At 42.8% G+C, this 18,287-nt stretch overlaps 1 protein-coding gene across 29 annotated transcripts in view; it reads right to left on the bottom strand.

Annotated features, from left to right (window-relative positions):
* The window catches only part of CELF1 (CUGBP Elav-like family member 1), an 88,343-nt gene that overhangs the window by 41,543 nt on the left and 28,513 nt on the right, over positions 1–18,287 (bottom strand). For 16 of the 29 annotated variants that reach the window (XM_070473008.1, XM_070473007.1, XM_070473016.1 and 13 more), the window contains 3 exons: positions 15,473–15,527; positions 14,216–14,256; positions 494–681 (listed from right to left, as the gene is read on the bottom strand). In XM_070473008.1, coding sequence (XP_070329109.1) covers positions 494–681; positions 14,216–14,256; positions 15,473–15,527 — 284 coding nt within the window. Of the gene's footprint in view, positions 1–493; positions 682–8,857; positions 9,010–14,215; positions 14,257–15,472; positions 15,528–18,287 lie in introns of those variants that run through there. The other 13 variants (XM_070473029.1, XM_070473025.1, XM_070473026.1 and 10 more) reach the window with 7 other exon arrangements.

Genomic DNA, 18,287 nt, shown 5'->3' with positions numbered 1-18,287 from the left:
CTTCCTCCCCCGGTCACTTTGGGGCTATAACAAACAGGTGATCTACAAACCCCTCCCAGTTGCTGAGCCACCCCAGAAGGCCTCTGTAACACCAACAAAAACCACGAGTGCCTAGACAGCCTCTCTCTCCACTCACCCTAGCTAAAATACTAAAAAACAGCCTACATGGTTGGTGTACTTCAACTTTATTTCTGTCGTTCCATTACCAAGATCAAATGAGACACTCACATGAGTCTGTCTCTTGAATTTACAGATCTTGAAAATGACTGCCCAAGAATCCAACTTACAAATTAAATTATCCTTGTGATGTCACTCATGAGGATTTTATTTTATTGTTAAGTCATTAAACATGTTTGGACTGGGAGATATAGCTGCAAGAAAAAGACAGTCATATCCCCCCCAACACTACCGCCATGACCACAAGAGCATCCTGGCAATGAGACAGAGCATGCGTGTGCCTGCAAATACACATAAATTCAAAGCCCTTCCTTACCTTTGCTCTGTGGAGGGTTTTGGCTCCTATCCCTTAGGACATTGATTTCATAGACAGCACCATACTGTTCAAACAGTTCCCTCAAGTCCTTCTCAGACCAGGTCCTTGGAACCTGGCCCACAAACATCTTGATAGCATCAAGATCCGGTTGATCTGGGTGGTCCAGGGTGCCGTTCATTTTCTTTGAGCTGCGTAAAATAAAACTTCTATTATGTATTCATGTTGTTTCCAAAAGAATCTTCTTTTCTTTAAAAGTCTCAATTACTTCCTGAAGAAGTAAGGGGAAAAAAACCTACTTCTTTTCACTACTCATATTCTATTTACCAGAGTTCCCCAGCCCTCCCTCATTATGCCACCCCTTCCATCTGATCCGAAACTAAAGGCATCATTCTGATTAGGACACCCTGGGCTTTATCTAAGTAAATGAATTGTCTAACTAGAGAAGTATCAGAAGAACTTAAGAGGTAAAGTTCCTCAAGAAAGCTTTAATCATTTTTAAGTAGAGCTAATAAAACTTTATAAAGTGTCCACAAAATCACAAAAGACTACTGCTTATGGGTAGGTTTCAGGATTCTCAATCTACACGATGACGGGTGAAAAGTTTTCTCTCAGCAGATGTCAGAACAGAAGCACAGGACTTCCAAGGCCTAAGAACTGACTAGAACATTAATCTTTGGTTGATGATGTCTCACACATAATCCTGGTACTCTTGAGTGAGGTCCTCCAATCAAAACAAAATAAAACCTCTTCAACTTTCACAAATGATTGTTATATAAACAATGATGTCATCATTCTAGGGTCTTGTTTCTAAGTAATCCGATTTGCTGCTATTTCTCCAAGATTTCACCAGTTAATTCCCTTACCAACTCTTAACTGTTATAGTGTCCACAAACTCCTCCAGTTTGATCACACCCATCTGTAACACCCCTACTTAAGGGCCTTCCTTCTGTCAGGCAGCGCACTCCCCTGGGTTCTGTCTGTCTGTCAAGAACCACGGGGGAAACTCCTACACTATTGAATGTTTCCACTCAGAATGAATCAAAGTCCTTCTACCACCTTTTCACAATCTTATTCTGAGTATTTATCCAAACTAGTAACAGCTTAAATTTCAAATAGTTAGCATGTTTAACTTTTTTCAGTGTTTGCTAAATCCAGAAATCACATCATTATGTTCAAACATGTCTTTCTTTCTTTCACGTATTCTAATGTTCAACCCCAAATAAAACACCACTTTTCTTTAAAAGAAAAACTAAGTTTTGTCACCACTGCTACCTTTTGACTAGTATTTGAAAATCATTAAGAATGCTGAATCTAGTAGTTCATCCTCTAGTTCCTACATCTCTTGTAACTGAATACAGGGCTATTTTCATGTCTAGGTACTAAACATCAAAAACTGTAAGACAAACATCATATAAACCAATCCTTGTTGCTTTGTCTATGAAGGTTCCCCATACTCTTCCCCAGGTTAACTGGTCAGTTCCATCAAGACTCAAACAACACTAAATTTCCAACTTGATTACAGGACTGAACACCTTTTAGCAAGCTCTGGCTCCACCTACCTCTCCCAACAAGACTGAGAGCTCCTTGAAGGAAGACATCACTTCATTCGTATTCTTATAGTCACACCTCGTACTGGTGCCTGGTTCAAAGTAATCACCCAGATGCGGGGTGGGAAGAATTTCTTGTTCTGAACAATTCCCCCATTTAAGCAACTAAACTTGATAAAAATCAATGCTGTGCACAAAGGGCTCACAGATTAAAGAGCAGGTATCCTCTCCTGTGAGGATTTCACTGTCACAGGATCAACCTACTTCCCCTCCCCGCTTTTAAGCATTTTGAACTACACGGTTTCATTGGTTTTCCCTTATTAATTTAAAACCACGTTTGGCAAGTTGCTGCAAAAAATATAACATAGCTACTTCTAAACGCCTAACCCCAATGATCGAACAGAAATCATTTTATCACAAATTTTTTTAAAAGTCCTATGACTAGTGAAAAAATGGGTATCACTTCCTACCATCCGTGCTCCACAACTTTAATTACCAGTTTTAATATTTTATTAAAATGGCGCTAGTTTTTAATCATATTTCTATTCCAGGGAGGGTTAACATAGCACCCAAATAAATGGCGCTTAGAATGTTTTGACTATAAAGAAGCAGACAGCTATTTCTGAAGAGGCAGGCGCTCACCAGTTTGTATTCACTGGAGGCAACCACTCTCAGTTTGTCCCTTCCTTCTGTATTCATGTACCACTTCTAAATTTTCTACATCGCTTTTTAGCACAAAAGTATAAATGTAGTCAATTTATATGATTTGTGCTTTACCCAAAAGTTCAGTGGAGACTCAGCATTCCAGACAAGTGCCTTTCCTTTTTCTCTTTACTCTCCAAGTCCCTCTCACTTCTTCATGTCCACCTACTGCCTGAATCACCCTGTCCCCCGAGTATACCTATTCAAGAACCAGAAGACTCCCCCAAGAACTGGAGCAATCTTTGAACTTAACCATTAAAAACTTTCACAGGAATCACACTCCACAATTTTACATATGGCTAACTGAATATTAAAAAGATATGCAAAATGCAAGCCTTTACCTCATTATTTTGCTTTTCTATGACATTATCTTATTGTATTTTACAGGCTGGGTGGAGGAAGGGATGGGACATGGTCCTTCACCAGTTTGAGAAGCACTTCTAGAGCACAGCAAATGATCAGGCCGCACTCAAGATGCAGTGGACATCATTCAACTGGAGTACTCACTGACTGATTTCTTCCTCCAATTACTACTGAGCTCTTCTTTATACAGCGCAATCACTGTGCTAGATGTGGTATGGCAGTGGTGCTTCAGTCGCTACGTCATGGCCGACTCTTGCAACCCCATGGACTGGGAACCTACCAGACTCCTCCGTCCATGGGATTCTCCAGGCAAGAACACTGGAGTGGGTTGCCATTTCCTTCTTCAGGGCATCTTTCCCACCCAGGGATCGAACCCAGGTCTCCTGCACTGCAGGCAGATTCTTTACCGACTGAGCTACAAGGGAAGCTCAAGATGTGGTATGCATCAGTAAATAAGGAAAACATGGGGTCTTTCTTTGGAGCACAAGAAGATACAATTAGAAGTATAAGTGCCAATATCAGCTGGAGAAAAAAAAGAGGAAAGCAACTACATGTGTATGTAGTAAGCAGTCACAAACTCCTCAGCAACTGTTACTGTGTCTGAAGACATGATCAACAACGCTCTTCTGTTCTCAACCTTCCACACATACTTCTAGTATGCACCTTGTCCTCAAGAAGAAACCACTACATAAAAAAGTCACCTGGGGACAAGACTACCAGTGTGACACGCCAAGGGTCCCACAGTATCCACGTATGGCATTTCCTCTGCCCACCACTAAATACGTCCTCAAACTGTGTCTCATCTGCCCACTGACAGGGAGCCCCTCAGAGTCAGTGATTCTAAATTAAGCATTCATTACATTTATTCAGGAATCAACAGACCCCCTGGAGAAGTGCCCATACCATCGCTGTCAGTCCTAAGAGGCAGGTCCGTGGGGACTCCTCATCTTCTGAGGAAGTGCTACCCGTCAGTGGGGTGCTGCCTGGGGAGCGGGGTGGGAGAGAGGAAAGGCAGACCCGCAGCAGGGAAGGGAGGCGAGAAGGCAGCCAGTGTTCCAGCAAAGAGGCATGGTACCCGCTTCTTTCTGTGTTTCTGGCTCTGGCAGCAACTGGCGAAGTCGTGAAGAATCAGAAACTAGGAGGGGTCAGGACGAGAGGCTGTGTTGTCTACCTGACTCCCGATAGAACTCGCCACAGGACAGGGGAACAACCAATTTGGAAGAGACGGGGCAGGGAAATGAAGAGTTATATCGTCAAAGTACACTTCCACTCAAAACTCTTAGCCCCTGTCTTCACCTTTTCCTATCAAAGCTTCCCAGCTCCAGGCCCAGCTCAGAGGGCAGAGTTAATGTTCTATTCTACTTTTTTTTCCATCCCTTGGCCCCCATGACTAGACCAGGAGATGGATCTTAACAAGATGATGCATTGGCTGTCTAGAAACCTAAGACTGTGACCTACGCTTAATCAAGACCTTCTATAGCTGCCCTGAGTAAGACAACAGCCACTAGCCACATGTTACTATTTAAATTTAAAAATCCAGTTTCTCTGGAGAAGGAAATGGCAACCCACTCCAGTATTCTTGCTTGGGGAATCTGGTGGACAGGGGAGCCTGGTGGGCTGCTGTCCATGGGGTCGCACAGAGTCGAACACGACTGAAGCGACTTAACATGCATACATGTATATGTAAAATAGATAGCTAGTGGGAAGTTGCTGCGTAACACAGGGAGCTCAACCTGGCGCTCTGTGACGACCCAGAGGGGTGGGATGGGGTGGGAGGTGGGAGGAAGGTTCAGGAGGAAGGGGACGTATGTACACTGGGGACTGATTTGTGTTGATGTACAGCAGAAACCAGCAGGACATTGTAAAGCAGTCATCCTCCAATTAAAAATAAATAAATTTTAAAAGGCAAAAAAAAAATAAAAATAAAAATCCAGTTTCTCAATTTGCACTAGCCACATAGGACTAGTGTCGACTACACATGATATCAGAGACAGAAGATTTTTTTTTAAGTCTTTTGGGGGACACGCCATGCGGCTTGCAGGATTTTAGTTCCCTGACCAGGGACTGAATCCAGGGTCTCAGGAGTGAAAGCCTGGAGTCCTAAGTACTGGATCAGCAGGGACTACTCAGAAGAACATTTCTAATATCACGGGAAGTTCTACTGCCCAGGACTGCTCTACAGAACCTAGAACCCACCGACAGAAAGAGGCAGTCGGTGATGAAGGTGCACGAGGAAAAGCTGCAACTCAGGAAAGCTTGAGCTAAGCTGAGATGAGCGGGTAGTGGAAAGAGACAATGGGAGTCATGCTACAATACAGCGGAAGCTTGAAAACATTAAGGTAATAAAAGAAGTCAATCACAAAAAGTGACATATTGTGTGATTCTACATCTGTGAAACTAACAGGCAAGCCCATGGAGACAGAAAGTAGGTTAGTGGTTGCTTGGGAATGGGAATTAGAGGTGGGGAGAAAGGGAGGGAATGATCACTAAAGAGGACAGGATTTCTTTTGGAGGTGATGAAAATGCTGTTATTAGTGGTAATAATCACAGAACTTTATGGATATAGTAAAAAACAAATTTTAAAGTTTGTTTTAAAATTAAAAAATCACGGATACTGTGTGCGTTGAAAGGGTAAACTTTGTGTGTGTTAATTATATGGGGGGGGGGGAGGGCGGTGTCAAGACATCCTGGAAGGGCAATGGCAAAGCCAAGTCACGCTGCAACCAAAGCTATCCAGTAGGTGAACAGCAGAAGCACATGCAGACAGCTGAATGTGTGCCCTGGGTCAAAAAGCTGGAGTTTTCGAGTCCCTGAGCGGTAGAGTTCCTGATTATATTATAGTCCAGCCCACTGTGTCCTTACAGGAAAAGCCTTTCATATATACTAGTTTGAGTGGAATCTGTTCCTTGTAGCCAAACAAGCTGGCAAATACTACCTTCACAACTGTTCAAAAATCATTTCCAAAATCTTTAATTACTCAGTTTTTTCCCTCTCCCCTTATTACCTGTTGACCTCCATTTGTTCACTATACAAACAGAAAACTTTCACATACTTACTAATCCCTCTACCTCCCCAGCAGGCATGAACACCTGGCTACATCCCAATCTCCAGACACCACCGACTCCGACCTGGTCCTCCGGCTCACAATGTGCACAGAACATCAGGATGGAGAGGACCCAGCAACACTGGCCTGAGTTACTTACCAGTTGCTCTCTAGGGGAACGAGACTAGGCACACAGAACTCAAGGGGCATCCAGGGTACAGTCATAAAGATCAGAGAAACACATCAGTGCCCCCTGAAACAACAGAGAAGCTGAGAGGTCAGGGCTGAGATATGACCCCAGCCTAGAGAACACCTCTGTCCCAGGGCCCATGCCAAGTGCTCGTCAGCGTCCCCTGTTGCTGTATTATAGAGAGTAAGTCTCTGCAGCGCCTGTCACCACAAACAAGAAAGGGAGCTAGGGAGCGGGCCCCTCAGCCCTTACACAGCTCCTCCAGCGATTTTTGTTGCTGTAATTTGAAATTTTGGAAAAGATACACTGCTAGGTCGTATTCCCAGGCAGTATCACTTCAGAGAGAAAACTAGTGATATCAAGTCTTCTGCTAGAGCAATATGAGTGAAAAGAAGGGTTGAGAATCCAAGAGGTGGGACTTCCCTGCTGGTCTAGTGGCTAAGACTCCAAGATTCCTATGCAGGGCGCCTGGGTTCGATCCCTGACCCAGGAACTAGAGCCCACATGCTGCAACTGAAGATTCACATGCTGCATCAAAGCCTGAAGATCCTGCGTGCCACAACTAAGACCTGGTCCAGTCAAATAAATAAATACAAAAAAGAGAGAGAGAGAATCCAAGAGGTGACAAGCACCCACCATCCTCTAGAACTTTCTTCCCACTCTGGCTTGGGTGTGTGGCGCCCCTGGGAGGGGGCCAGAGGACTTGCAGGCGTGAGAAGAGCTGATGGTAACTGCTTAATGATGCCTGAGGAAGCCAAGTCCAGCAGGCAGAAAATAAAGAGGTGACCGGCAAACTTGCATTTTAGGCCCAAGGTTGATACTAACTGTCCTCAGTCAAGTCAGTCACAGCCTCTCTCAGCTGGGTTTCTCAACTGTAAAACAGGGGCAATAGCCTATGCCCAATTAACCTCACAAACGTTTTGTGAAGATGGATGATTAAAACAAAAGCAAATGCTCTTGGAAAAAAATAGTAATATAATAGAGTACTCCCTGATTACTTCTACTCAGAATGAGCACTGTACTTATTCCATTAGTTTTCATACTTCAGTGTATATAAAAACCACATGGGATACTATTAAAATAGATCCTTGAGCCCATTCTAGCATGAGAATTATCTGGGCATGTGTGCAGAACCTGAATTTTTAAGTCCAGGTGACTTTTACATAGTGGTCCATGATCCAAATTTCATGGGCTACTGAATTAGGCCGACCTAGTAAAAGATAAGAAAACAGGCTGAGGAAAAATATTGTACCGAACCACTAGGCAATGGTAATGCATAGACAGAAAGTGTTACAATGAAAGACAATTCAGGCCTAATTCTAGGGATCATCTATCCAGTATGTGGCAATATTTTTATTATAATTTTTTATGATGGCATTCACTGTGATTTCACCTATAATCTACTGCTAAGGTTTTATTTTAGCAGTAAAGAGAACTCTTATAAAAAGACACTTCTAAATTACCATTATTTTGGAGACTACAGAGAAGGTACAGGATCCATTTCAAATGAGCAAGCCAACTCTGTTTGAGGCCCCCAAAACTATTCCACAAAGAACCATTGAGAATCTGCTATCACCACACTTGTTACACCGAATCCCAAGGCAAACTGATCTGCACACGGAGGCCTAATGTCAAAGACTTGCACTACCCCTGTGATCTAGGGAGTATTCTATATTCTACCACTTCCTATTCTTGGTTTTGAATGACTTAAGTCTCTTTCACTTAGGTTCCAAGGTACTCTGAAGCCTGGTTAAAGTAACTGAAATCAAGGGTTAGAAGTATGTTCTTTAATACATAGCCCAGAATTCAGGCACAACTCAGAGCCAGATTGGCATTTTAGTTGCATAAAACGGTGAACAATAACACAAACTGATTAGGCTTCTCACTTTTTACGTTCAAAATTTATTTAGGCAATTTGCCAATCAAGATTAATTCAGTTTGCCCCCCTTGGGGTGGGGCACATCTGATGTCCCCCAAAATCACATATTGTGTTGTATTTTCAATTAGTTGGGGGGACAGGGAGGGTCAAGGTTCAGGGTTAGTTTACACATCAATACAGTGTTCTGTATACACTGCTAAATACACCGTAGCTATGTAAGTTTGTGATATGAGTCTAAAAATTTGATCATTAGAAATAAAACATACAAATAAACAAATAGCTTCCTGAAAGATTATCTGAAGGTGTATACCCAACCCTAAGGTTTAAAAAAATACCTTAGAATCTATCAGACAGGAACACTAAGCTGAAGGGGCCAGAGCCCAGCACACTTGAGCTGATGTTGAGCTGGTCATGTATCAAATGCATCCTTATGTACAAAACTTAGTCACAGCTACAGGAAGTCAGCAGTAATGAGAGAGAATCAGACTGCAATAGAAAACAACTAGTGTGGACTTTGGCTTCCTTACCCAATTTTTTTTCTTCCCTCTTTTAAGGAAAGGGACTCATTTTAACAAGTAACAAAGAAAAAACAGCCAAAGTGCTCTACTTATGATAAAAATTAGACAACAAGAATACTTACACGGGACTGGAATTCAAAGAGCAATGATCCACCATCATTTCTGGAAGGAAATCCAACTTAAAGGCAGCCATCACCTCACTCTCCCCTTCAGAAGCCAATGATATTAACTTGCTGCACTTGTCTGATCCACAAATACACACAGCTTTGGCTTCCTGGGCCCCACAAAAGACACAAAGTGGAAACAGGAGCTCAGGGAGGCCGGCGGTGAGTGCCACAGAAGCAGGCGGGGCTGGGGAAGGGGCAGGGGGCGCGGGATTAGCCCGGGACGTGTGCTGTGGAGGGCGGCTCAGCCCTGTACACAATGGAAGTGCTGATGCCGGGCTGGTTCTGTGCGATTTTCCCTGGCGAAGCAGTACTAAGTGCACTGTCAGATAAATAGAGTGTCAGACCCATGAGGACAGCAGCGGCTGACAGAGCAGAAGAAACACAAACTCGCTTCACATCTTCCAAACTCCTCCCTGCCGATCAGTTTCTGAGGAACCCCCCAAAGCGGGAAACTAGCTGGAGCAAAAGAAAGGGGCTGGGGGGGGAGGTTCACGTCATGTAGTCGGAAAATGTTTTTAGAAAGAACTGGGTTGTTAGCCTTGGTCTGAACTTATTTTCCATGTGCCAAAGACAGCAATGAACGCACTGTTTGGGTTTCAAACTAACCTCAGAAGAGTTATTTAAGGAGGGATGGTTCAGACCATCCATTAGAAGCAGGCCAGAGGCAAGGTGGCTGAAGAACCGGCCACCAGAAACATATTGCTCTTATATTACCACCTGCACGGGACCAACTTTGCTTTCTTGATGGTCTTTATCGAAGTGAAGGGCTTTAAAAATTGCTGTTGCAGTGGCATTCATTTAGGGAGCACAAGGCAAAACAACTTTAGTAAGTCTGAATCTTAATTTGCCAGAAAATTTAAAAGACAAAAAATAAAAATAGTATATTCTGTCTCTTGACAGAGTACTAAGAAACACTGTTTGTTCAGTATGAAGTGACTTAGCAGTAGCAGAGAAACAAAACACAAAAGAAAAACAAACAGAAGCCACCACAGTGATAATAATGAAAAAAAACAAACACTTAGAGAAGGAGAGAGGAACGTAGACTAGGTCTCTTCACAGTCTGCCCTCTTTTGAACTGTTCCTAAAACCAAGATTAATGAATGCACACATAAAAATTCTATTATGGGTGAGCAGCAGAGATAGATATACTTAGCAGTCAAGGCAGATGTGGTACTCTCATTCTCAATTTAGCTCCACATCCCTCCAAACAACAAATGGTGGCATTTCAATATTTAGGCAGTGACTCTAAAACTATCTCTGAAGGCTCCCAAATTTCACAGGACTTCTTTCCATTTTCACCATTAGGGTTGCCTTACCTCAAAGGTTTCACTTCACTCAAGCTCAGATCACAATACAGGGAACTTTGAAAAAAAAGAAGTTATGTAAAGAGGTAAACAAATGAGCTAAAGATACAGAATGACGTTAAAACAGAAAATAAGGAAAGGCAGTTATGTCGAGGCACAGGTCTGAATGTTCTAGTCTGTCCAGCAATGGCTGACACCTGTCTGCATCTAATGGAGAAAGGTAGAAACTGTCTTCTGTCCAACATCCAGACATCACCACCCAAAATGTACAAGTAAAATAGCAGGTAACTGCTCTTTCCGTTTCGTCAGAGACCCTGGCCCATGCGATCCCGTGTAGAGACAGCAGTGAAGGAGCTCTCTGCCACCCTATTAACAAGAGGAAGCAGAGACAGGCTGCCAGTGAGGAGACGGCAAGGGGCACCCAGGACAGAGTGCACCGAGCCCCGACTGCCAGAGAGCAAGGGGACAGCGACCCCAGCAGGGGCTGGCTGAGCGACTGGCCAGTCTGGTCCTTGTTCATGCGCGCTGGAGCCGACCACACGCCTCTTCCTACAGGGAAGCACCTGACTAAGGAGTAACTGTGTGAGGTCGGTTAACAACCAAGTCAGATTTTCTAGTTCAAGGATTTCTTTAAAAATGAATCAAGTTTTCAGAAAGTCCACTGGTTGCTATGCTTTTATTATTCACCAAAAATTCATGACTCCTAACTCCATCTCTATTTTAATCAGAATCACACCTATAACGAGAGTACTGCTCAGTGTATGAAAGGATGTGTACTCCTTACAGTAATTTTTACTAAGTCAAAGGTTGTAATGTTTTAAAATTCATTCTATGATGGATAAGGCTGCAATGTTTTAAAAACCTACAAGGTGGAAATGTTATTACATAGGGGGAGGGGGGATTCTCTTTAAGCAGGTCACAAGAATTATCTTGGTATAATTAAATTCAACATGCTTGTGGGAAAAGAAAGAACAGAAATTAATCACAAGTCACTCCATTTTAGAAAAGGGTTACAAAGTGATGATAAAAACAATTATGGAAATACAAAAATGCAGCTGTTAGAGTGAAATTAAAAAGGAGAATTAAAAGTTATTCATAGCACACTATCCATAAGCAGTTGTTTAAAAGTTCTTAATCAGAAACACAGTCTAGGACTAAAATCCAGGGTCCACTGCAACAGAAGGCCCTAACCTTCCCTCAATCTCCCTTGAACCACATGTCTGTGAATTTACATTCATGGTTTCCTCTTCGCCCCTAGTTGGCTGTTTCAGTTTTCTTTGCCTTGAATATTCTTTTTCTAAGGGCAGTAATTCAAAGCTTGATTATGTGAGGGTAGGAACAATCAGTCTGTTCCCACAGTAAGAACCCAAATCATTAAAAATGATCAGAGGATAAGATATTGGGGCTTTCCCTGGTGGCTCAGTGGTAAAGAATCCACCTGCCAACGCAGGAGACACAGGTAGAAGACGTGGATTCGATCCCTGGGTTGGGAAGATCCCCTGGAGAAGGGAATGGCAACCCACCCCACTATTCCTGCCTGGAGAATCCCATGGACAGAGGAGCCTGGCGGGCTACAGTCCATGGGGTCGTGGAGTCGGACACAGCGCACACATGCACACACACACACACCACACACCATCTCTCTCACACACACACACACACACACACCATCTCTCACACACACACCATCTCTCTCTCTCTCTCTCTCACACACACACACACACACACACACACACACACACCCATCTCTCCTAGAAAACCTTCCTGAATCCCTTAGGTGCCCTGCCCTGTGTTCCTATAAAGCCCTGTGGGTACCACCAGAGGATGCGGGACGCCTCGAAAGAATGGCACACCCCACATTGGGAGTATCAGAAGGGAACAAACAGCTTAAACACTGGATTAGAAAACAGAAATGCTAGAGTCACAGCATTTGATTTGTCAAAAGAAAGAGCAAAGTATAGTTAAGCAAAAAAGCCCACGTGGAACGTGCAAATGTCAGGCTGTCGATCTTGACTGATGTAACCAGGGAGTTCAATGACAGGTGAAGGGATTTTATACTTCCATCTCAATAATCTAAATGTGTTTTAAAAGGCAAAAATGTGAAGTCTGGTTATATGAGCATAGAGAAAATGAGAGCCTACTACTAAATTATAAAAGAGAGTCTATGTCATTAAAAAACTCCATCATTAGTCTATTTAAGGAAAAGTGCAAAAATTCAGGGAAAAGTCATAACCTAACACAGTGAAGTGGACTGGATATCCCCTCAGAAGCAACGAACTGATACTACTTGGAAATAACCAACTAGAACAACTTAAAATTTAGCCTAAAATCTTCCTGGACTTGAATTTCATTTCTAAAGTTTAGTACCTCTAGTATCATTAGTGGGTCTCCTAATACTCCCAAGCTAGTACTTTGCATATGCAAAAATACACAGACCTAAATTGCTAATTATCTCTGTGACATGTCCCTTTGTGGGAGACTTTCTGCAAACATGTGAGAGTTGAGCACATCTTAAAACAGAAAACCTTTGTTGAGTTTCCATGAGTCTAGACAATGAAAAAATTCTGAAGAGAGGGATGGGGGGGTTAAAGAAGGAATAGAAGTATCGTTTTAAAAAAAAAGTTCTATTCCAAATCTAAAATCACAGTAAGACCAAAAGCACTAAGTTTCATAACTGTTATGTCTAAGACTGTTTGCCTGTTAAATTATTATGTGTATTATGGTACACTAAAAAGACGGACAAGACTGAAGGGAGGAAAAGTTACCTTTTTTGGAATCTAAAAGTTTTCCATTTCCTCTCCCTATCTTTAATCACCTATCTCCTCCCCAATCAGTATCAAAGTCCGAGCAGAAAGACATTCTTCTATGCTTAGTTCTCTCAGCAAAAGTGTAAGCTCAGAAACTTCCATGGAGTTTCTGGGACAAACCTGACCAAATAAATCATCCTGTCAAACTGATCACCCTTCAAATCAGGTCATATTTTCAGGTCCCCAACTAGTTCTGGAATTTAAGTGTAACCGTTTGATAACAATATACTTTAAGTTGAAGCTTTATTTAGGTTCCAGTGCTGCTTTAAAAACCAGTATGTTGAACAAATTCTGGTCCCAAGAGGGTCCTATCATCTTTGTGAAATTCACTAAGTTCTATCCTCATCTTTGTTCTAGTTTACTTAGGGTCTCCCAATAAGCCACCATGGCTTAGACGGTAAAGCTGTGGCTCAGACGGTAAAGCGTCTGTCCGCAATGCAGAAGACCCAGGTTCAATCTCTCGGTCAGGAAGATCCCCTGGAGAAGGAAATGGCAACCCATTCCAGTACTCTTGCCTGGAAAATTTCATGGACAGAGGAGCCTGGTAGGTTACAGTCCATGGGATCGAAAAGAGTCAAACACGACTGAGAGACTTCACTTTTTCACTTTTAGGGTCTTCCAAGTATGAGGTGGCTCAGATGGTAAGGAATCTGTCTGCAACACAGGAGATCCAGGTTCCATCTCTGGGTCGAGAAGATCCCCTGGAGATGGGAATGGCAATCCACTCCAGTATTCTTGCGAGAATTCCATGGACAGAGGAGCCTGGCAGGTTACAGCTGATGGGGTTGCAAAGACTCAGACACCACTGAGCAACTAATCCTTTTCCAACTATGAAGTAGAAAGGGGAAAGGGAGCCAGCCAGGCAGCTGCTGTGTGTAGATATACACACATACACATACATGCCCTCCCCTTCTTCCCACCCCTTCTCCACTCCCCTGCCCAGCTCCAACTATTTGAACTAGGCAGCAGTTAGTTCAGATGGGAGATAACCTTACCTTGGTAAACAGCTAAGGAGAAAGTTGGGAAGGAGGAAAAAAAAAATCTAGCCTCCCAGGAATAGGAAATTTAATCCCAAACTGTAGAAAAAAGCCATCACCACCTTTCTGAAGGCAATTTTTTCACATCTGCAAAACAAGCCTCATGCACGAAGGAAGGTTAAAAAGATAACCACAGAGCACAACCATCCAGCAGTTAGCCCATACCTGTAGCTTTCCACCTCCCTCTCTGGACTAGTGTCTTCACTCTAAAAAACCAAGGAAAGAAAAATAAGTGGACCATGCCTATACTTCTCATAACTCCAGATACATAGCTTCGTGTCAAACAAAAGCCCCTTTGTCACTGAGACTGAAGATAAACAAACTCTCCCTCTCCCCATTTTAAAGTACACAATACACAATTACATTAATGCCTCAAAGTTAGTTTAAGAACACCAGCAAGTTAAAAAAAAAGGAGAACTAAAGTACTCAAAGGTTTATTAAAAAGATGCTTACCCAAAAATGTCACAACAAACAGCAAATCAATGACTAGAATTTATGAGACTGAACTACAGCACATCGAGGTCATCAAAACAATCATTTTTAGCATCTGCTCTTGGGTGGGAAACTATCATAAAGCTAAAGGTTGTATAATCCTTTCAGCAGTTAAACGTGAAAGTCGCTCAGTCCTGTCGGACTCTTTGTGACCCCAGGGAATATATAGTCCATAGAATCCTCCAGGCAGGAATACTGGAGTGGGTAGCCTTTCCCTTCTCCAGGGGATCTTCTCAACACAGGGACTGAACCTAGGTCTCTTGCATAGCAGGCGAATTCTTTACCAGCTGAGCCAGAAAGGTAAGCCCTGAGCAGTTAAAGATCATATTATTAATGTGAAGAAGCCACGCTATTTCCCCAAAGCAATAGTCCTGAATAGGCTGGTGCTAGGTATAAAACTCTTCAAAAGCAACCTGCAAAAGGCGAGGGTGGGATGTTTCAAGAGAACAGCATCGAAACATGTATATTATCTATAGTGAAACAGATCACCAGCCCAGGTTGGGTACATGAGACAAGTGCTCGGGCCTGGTGCACTGGGAAGACCCAGAGGGATCGGGTGGAGAGGGAGGTGGGAGGGGGGACCGGGATGGGGAATACATGTAAATCCATGGCTAATTCATTTCAATGTATGACAAAAACTACTGCAATGATGTAAAGTAATTAGCCTCCAACTAATAAAAATAAATGGAAAAAAAAAAAAAAGATGGGAAAGTGACTAGCTAACTAGTTGCATTGTACCTGGTCCGGCAATTATACCAGTACCATACTGATCAATGGGCCAGTGTCAACCTGGAAGTTGTCTCTAGCACTATCACCATGCCTCTGCTCTTTCACTGATTAAATGAAAGCCAAAAATGGAAAAAAAAAACACTAATTCAGAAGACAATAAAAACTTCAAAGCGTCAAAAAAAAAAAAAAAAAAAAAGCAACCTGCAGTTCCCGCCTTGTAAACGAATACTGATGGCCCCAGGACGGTGGTGAACCACTGAAACGAACAAACAAAAAAAATTAGAAGATAGGGAAGTTAACTGAAGGTAAAAAGAGACAGAGAAACCAAAACACCAATCTATTTCATTTTTAAACCTATTGAACAATCTTTCAAGTAAAGACTGATTCTATTATTGCCCAAATTCCTACAAAAGTCCATCTACAGCTCCTGCCAGCTCTACTTCGGTCTGGCCCTGGCTACAGACAGAGAACTGCAGAAAGTCACCAAGTCTACACCGCAAAGTGTTAAGAATTCTGAAACACAAAGCCAGAACCAGAACTCACCAGGAGACAATGCACTCTACCTACCCTCTTTGAACACAAAGACATTTCCTGACTGGCATAAAATGGGTGCATGAATACTTAACTGACGCTTCATACAGACTTAACCAGTCTCCAATTTTGCTAATGAAGTAATGATGCTTCCAACCATTTTAATGCAAAGTTTACACTATGACACACAAAAACTAAAAAAACTTTCTTGGACCTGCCTACATCATCAGCAGTTATTGAGAGGAAAGGAACTTACTATTTCTAAGTTCATAACACCTCATTCAATCCTATATAATTATGGCCATTCCAAGGTGGGGACTACTCTAGGAATTCAGAGGCTAAAATGATCTACTGAATACATGAAGAATTCTAACTTCAGAGCCCAGAGTCTCTCACTCTTGAGAAATGTGCCCATCCAGGCCGCACAAACTTGTATAGGGACAGTGTCTTGAGCGTGCTCTGAAGTGCTTGTTAAGACAGCAGAGAACAAGTTAAATGTCTACTTGTTAGTTTTATTCTGGAAGATATAAAGGGCAAATAAAAGACCAAGGAGTCATGTTTCCCAGTATATTGCACGGAAAAGCTGAGCAGCACTACTGTGTGTGATCCTGTCAGTCCAGACTCACACTGCATGCTGGCTGGGGAACCTCCAGGATACAAGAGCAAAACGCAGGCTGGGGTTGTTAAGAAGGAGCAATGATATTAAAGCAGGAGGGACACACATCAAGGTCCCAGAGAAAATGGCAGCCCTGTGGGGACTGAGAACACCCTAGTTCACACACAGCAGAGAAAAAGAAAACGAATTATTTAAAACACACACACATAAGTAGATTAATCATCCTACCAAGTCACCCAAAGACTTTTTAAAGAAAACTTAGGCAGACCAAAAAAAGGACACACTGTCTTCCTCCACACAGGCCCTAGTCACTTGAAGGAGGACAGTGGGAAGATTAATACACAAGAAGGTGTTTTCTTTAAAAAGCTTTGTCATTCCAGTTTTACTTTTCTCACATTCGGTTGCCTTGTCTGTAAAAAAAAAAAAAAAAACAGAAACGCTCTGGGGAGAGAGGAAAGCTACATGGAAATTAAAAGCTTTAGGTTTGAGGGATTTTTTTTAACTGACACTTTTTCTTTCTTCCTTTGAGTATTTACGTACTTATCTGGCTGTGCCGGGTCTTAGTTGCGGCATGCGAACTCTTAGTTGTTGCATGTGGGATCTGGTTTTTCCCGACCGGGGACTGAACTCGGGCCCTGCACTGGGAGCATGGGGTCCTGGCCACTGGAGCACCAGAAAAGTCCCTAGGCTTGAATTTTCTACATCTTTCATTTCCGTAGGGAACCAAACAAAATGCACTGCAAGCTGTGAGGAAGCCTGAACTACCCTTGTTCTATACTTCCCTGGGGCTCCACAAAGTCTGTTTCTATTAACATCATCTTCATGCTCTTAATCACCATGTGTGGAAGCACAGAAGTGGTTTCAAAGATGGGTAAAAACGAGGAGTTAGGGAGAAAGGGGACACCAAAAAGGTGGGTGGGGTTGGGGTGAGGGGCAACAGACATGGACGGGGCAAGGCGGCACCGAGGAAGCGAGCAGGACCGTCTGCTTGTGACAGTCAGACGGTCAGAGCACAGCTGCTCCAGAATTACAGCCGTGCCTTGCAAGTTGGTGGTACCGAGCACTCTGAAAGGCAAAGTACTTATCCCACAACACACAACCTGGAAAGAATTTATATTTGGTTTTGGAATATATCTTGGAACTTTTATATAATCTTGACATGTTTCAAGGATGCAAGAGTGAACGAACAGTATCTCCTCTCAGAAGGAGATCTGAGAGGAAAGGTCTCAGATCTCCTACACACCTCCCATGGTGTAGGCAAGGTAATGAACCTTATTTCTCAGAGTTTTCTGCAGGCCTGTATGTTGAATAACAAAACACAGTCCTTCAAAGGAAGACAGAGTCAACTGATTCAGTCACCACCAACAGCTCTCACATCGTGTGCATGGAAGCAAACTCCACATACAGAGGCTGGTAACAGGCACAGCAACGCTCAGACCTACATGAGGCCTAAAGCTATGACTCCAGCCTCGTCAGCGTGACTCTCTGACTAACCACTGTTAGCAAGTGCTCTTACAATACCTGGACATTATTAATATGTTAATAATAAAGCAGGGAGCTAAAGAAGAACGGAACAACGATCCAGATGAGAGGTTTTTGAAATGCTTTTAAATGAAGTGCTTTTCCCATAAACATAAAGGTGAAGCTGTTCAGGTGGAAGATAGAGAGGCAAGGCAGATCCTACCTGTATGCCTATTCTGGCCCTCAGGGTAACCCTAGGTCTCCTGGGAAATTTGAAAACAGGCCTGGATAATTCAAAATAACAGATAATTCACCAATTTTATGTCCAGCTCTGAGATGAATAGTTTCTTGAACAGATTTTTCTCTTTGAATCTGACAGGTGATCACAAATCAAGGCATTTAAGATGC

This window comes from Odocoileus virginianus, chromosome 10 (genome assembly GCF_023699985.2).
Source record: "Odocoileus virginianus isolate 20LAN1187 ecotype Illinois chromosome 10, Ovbor_1.2, whole genome shotgun sequence".
NCBI classification, from domain to species: Eukaryota; Metazoa; Chordata; class Mammalia; order Artiodactyla; family Cervidae; genus Odocoileus; species Odocoileus virginianus.
The sequence above is the reverse complement of the archived record's forward strand: the minus strand, read 5'-3'. Positions and strand labels throughout refer to the sequence as shown.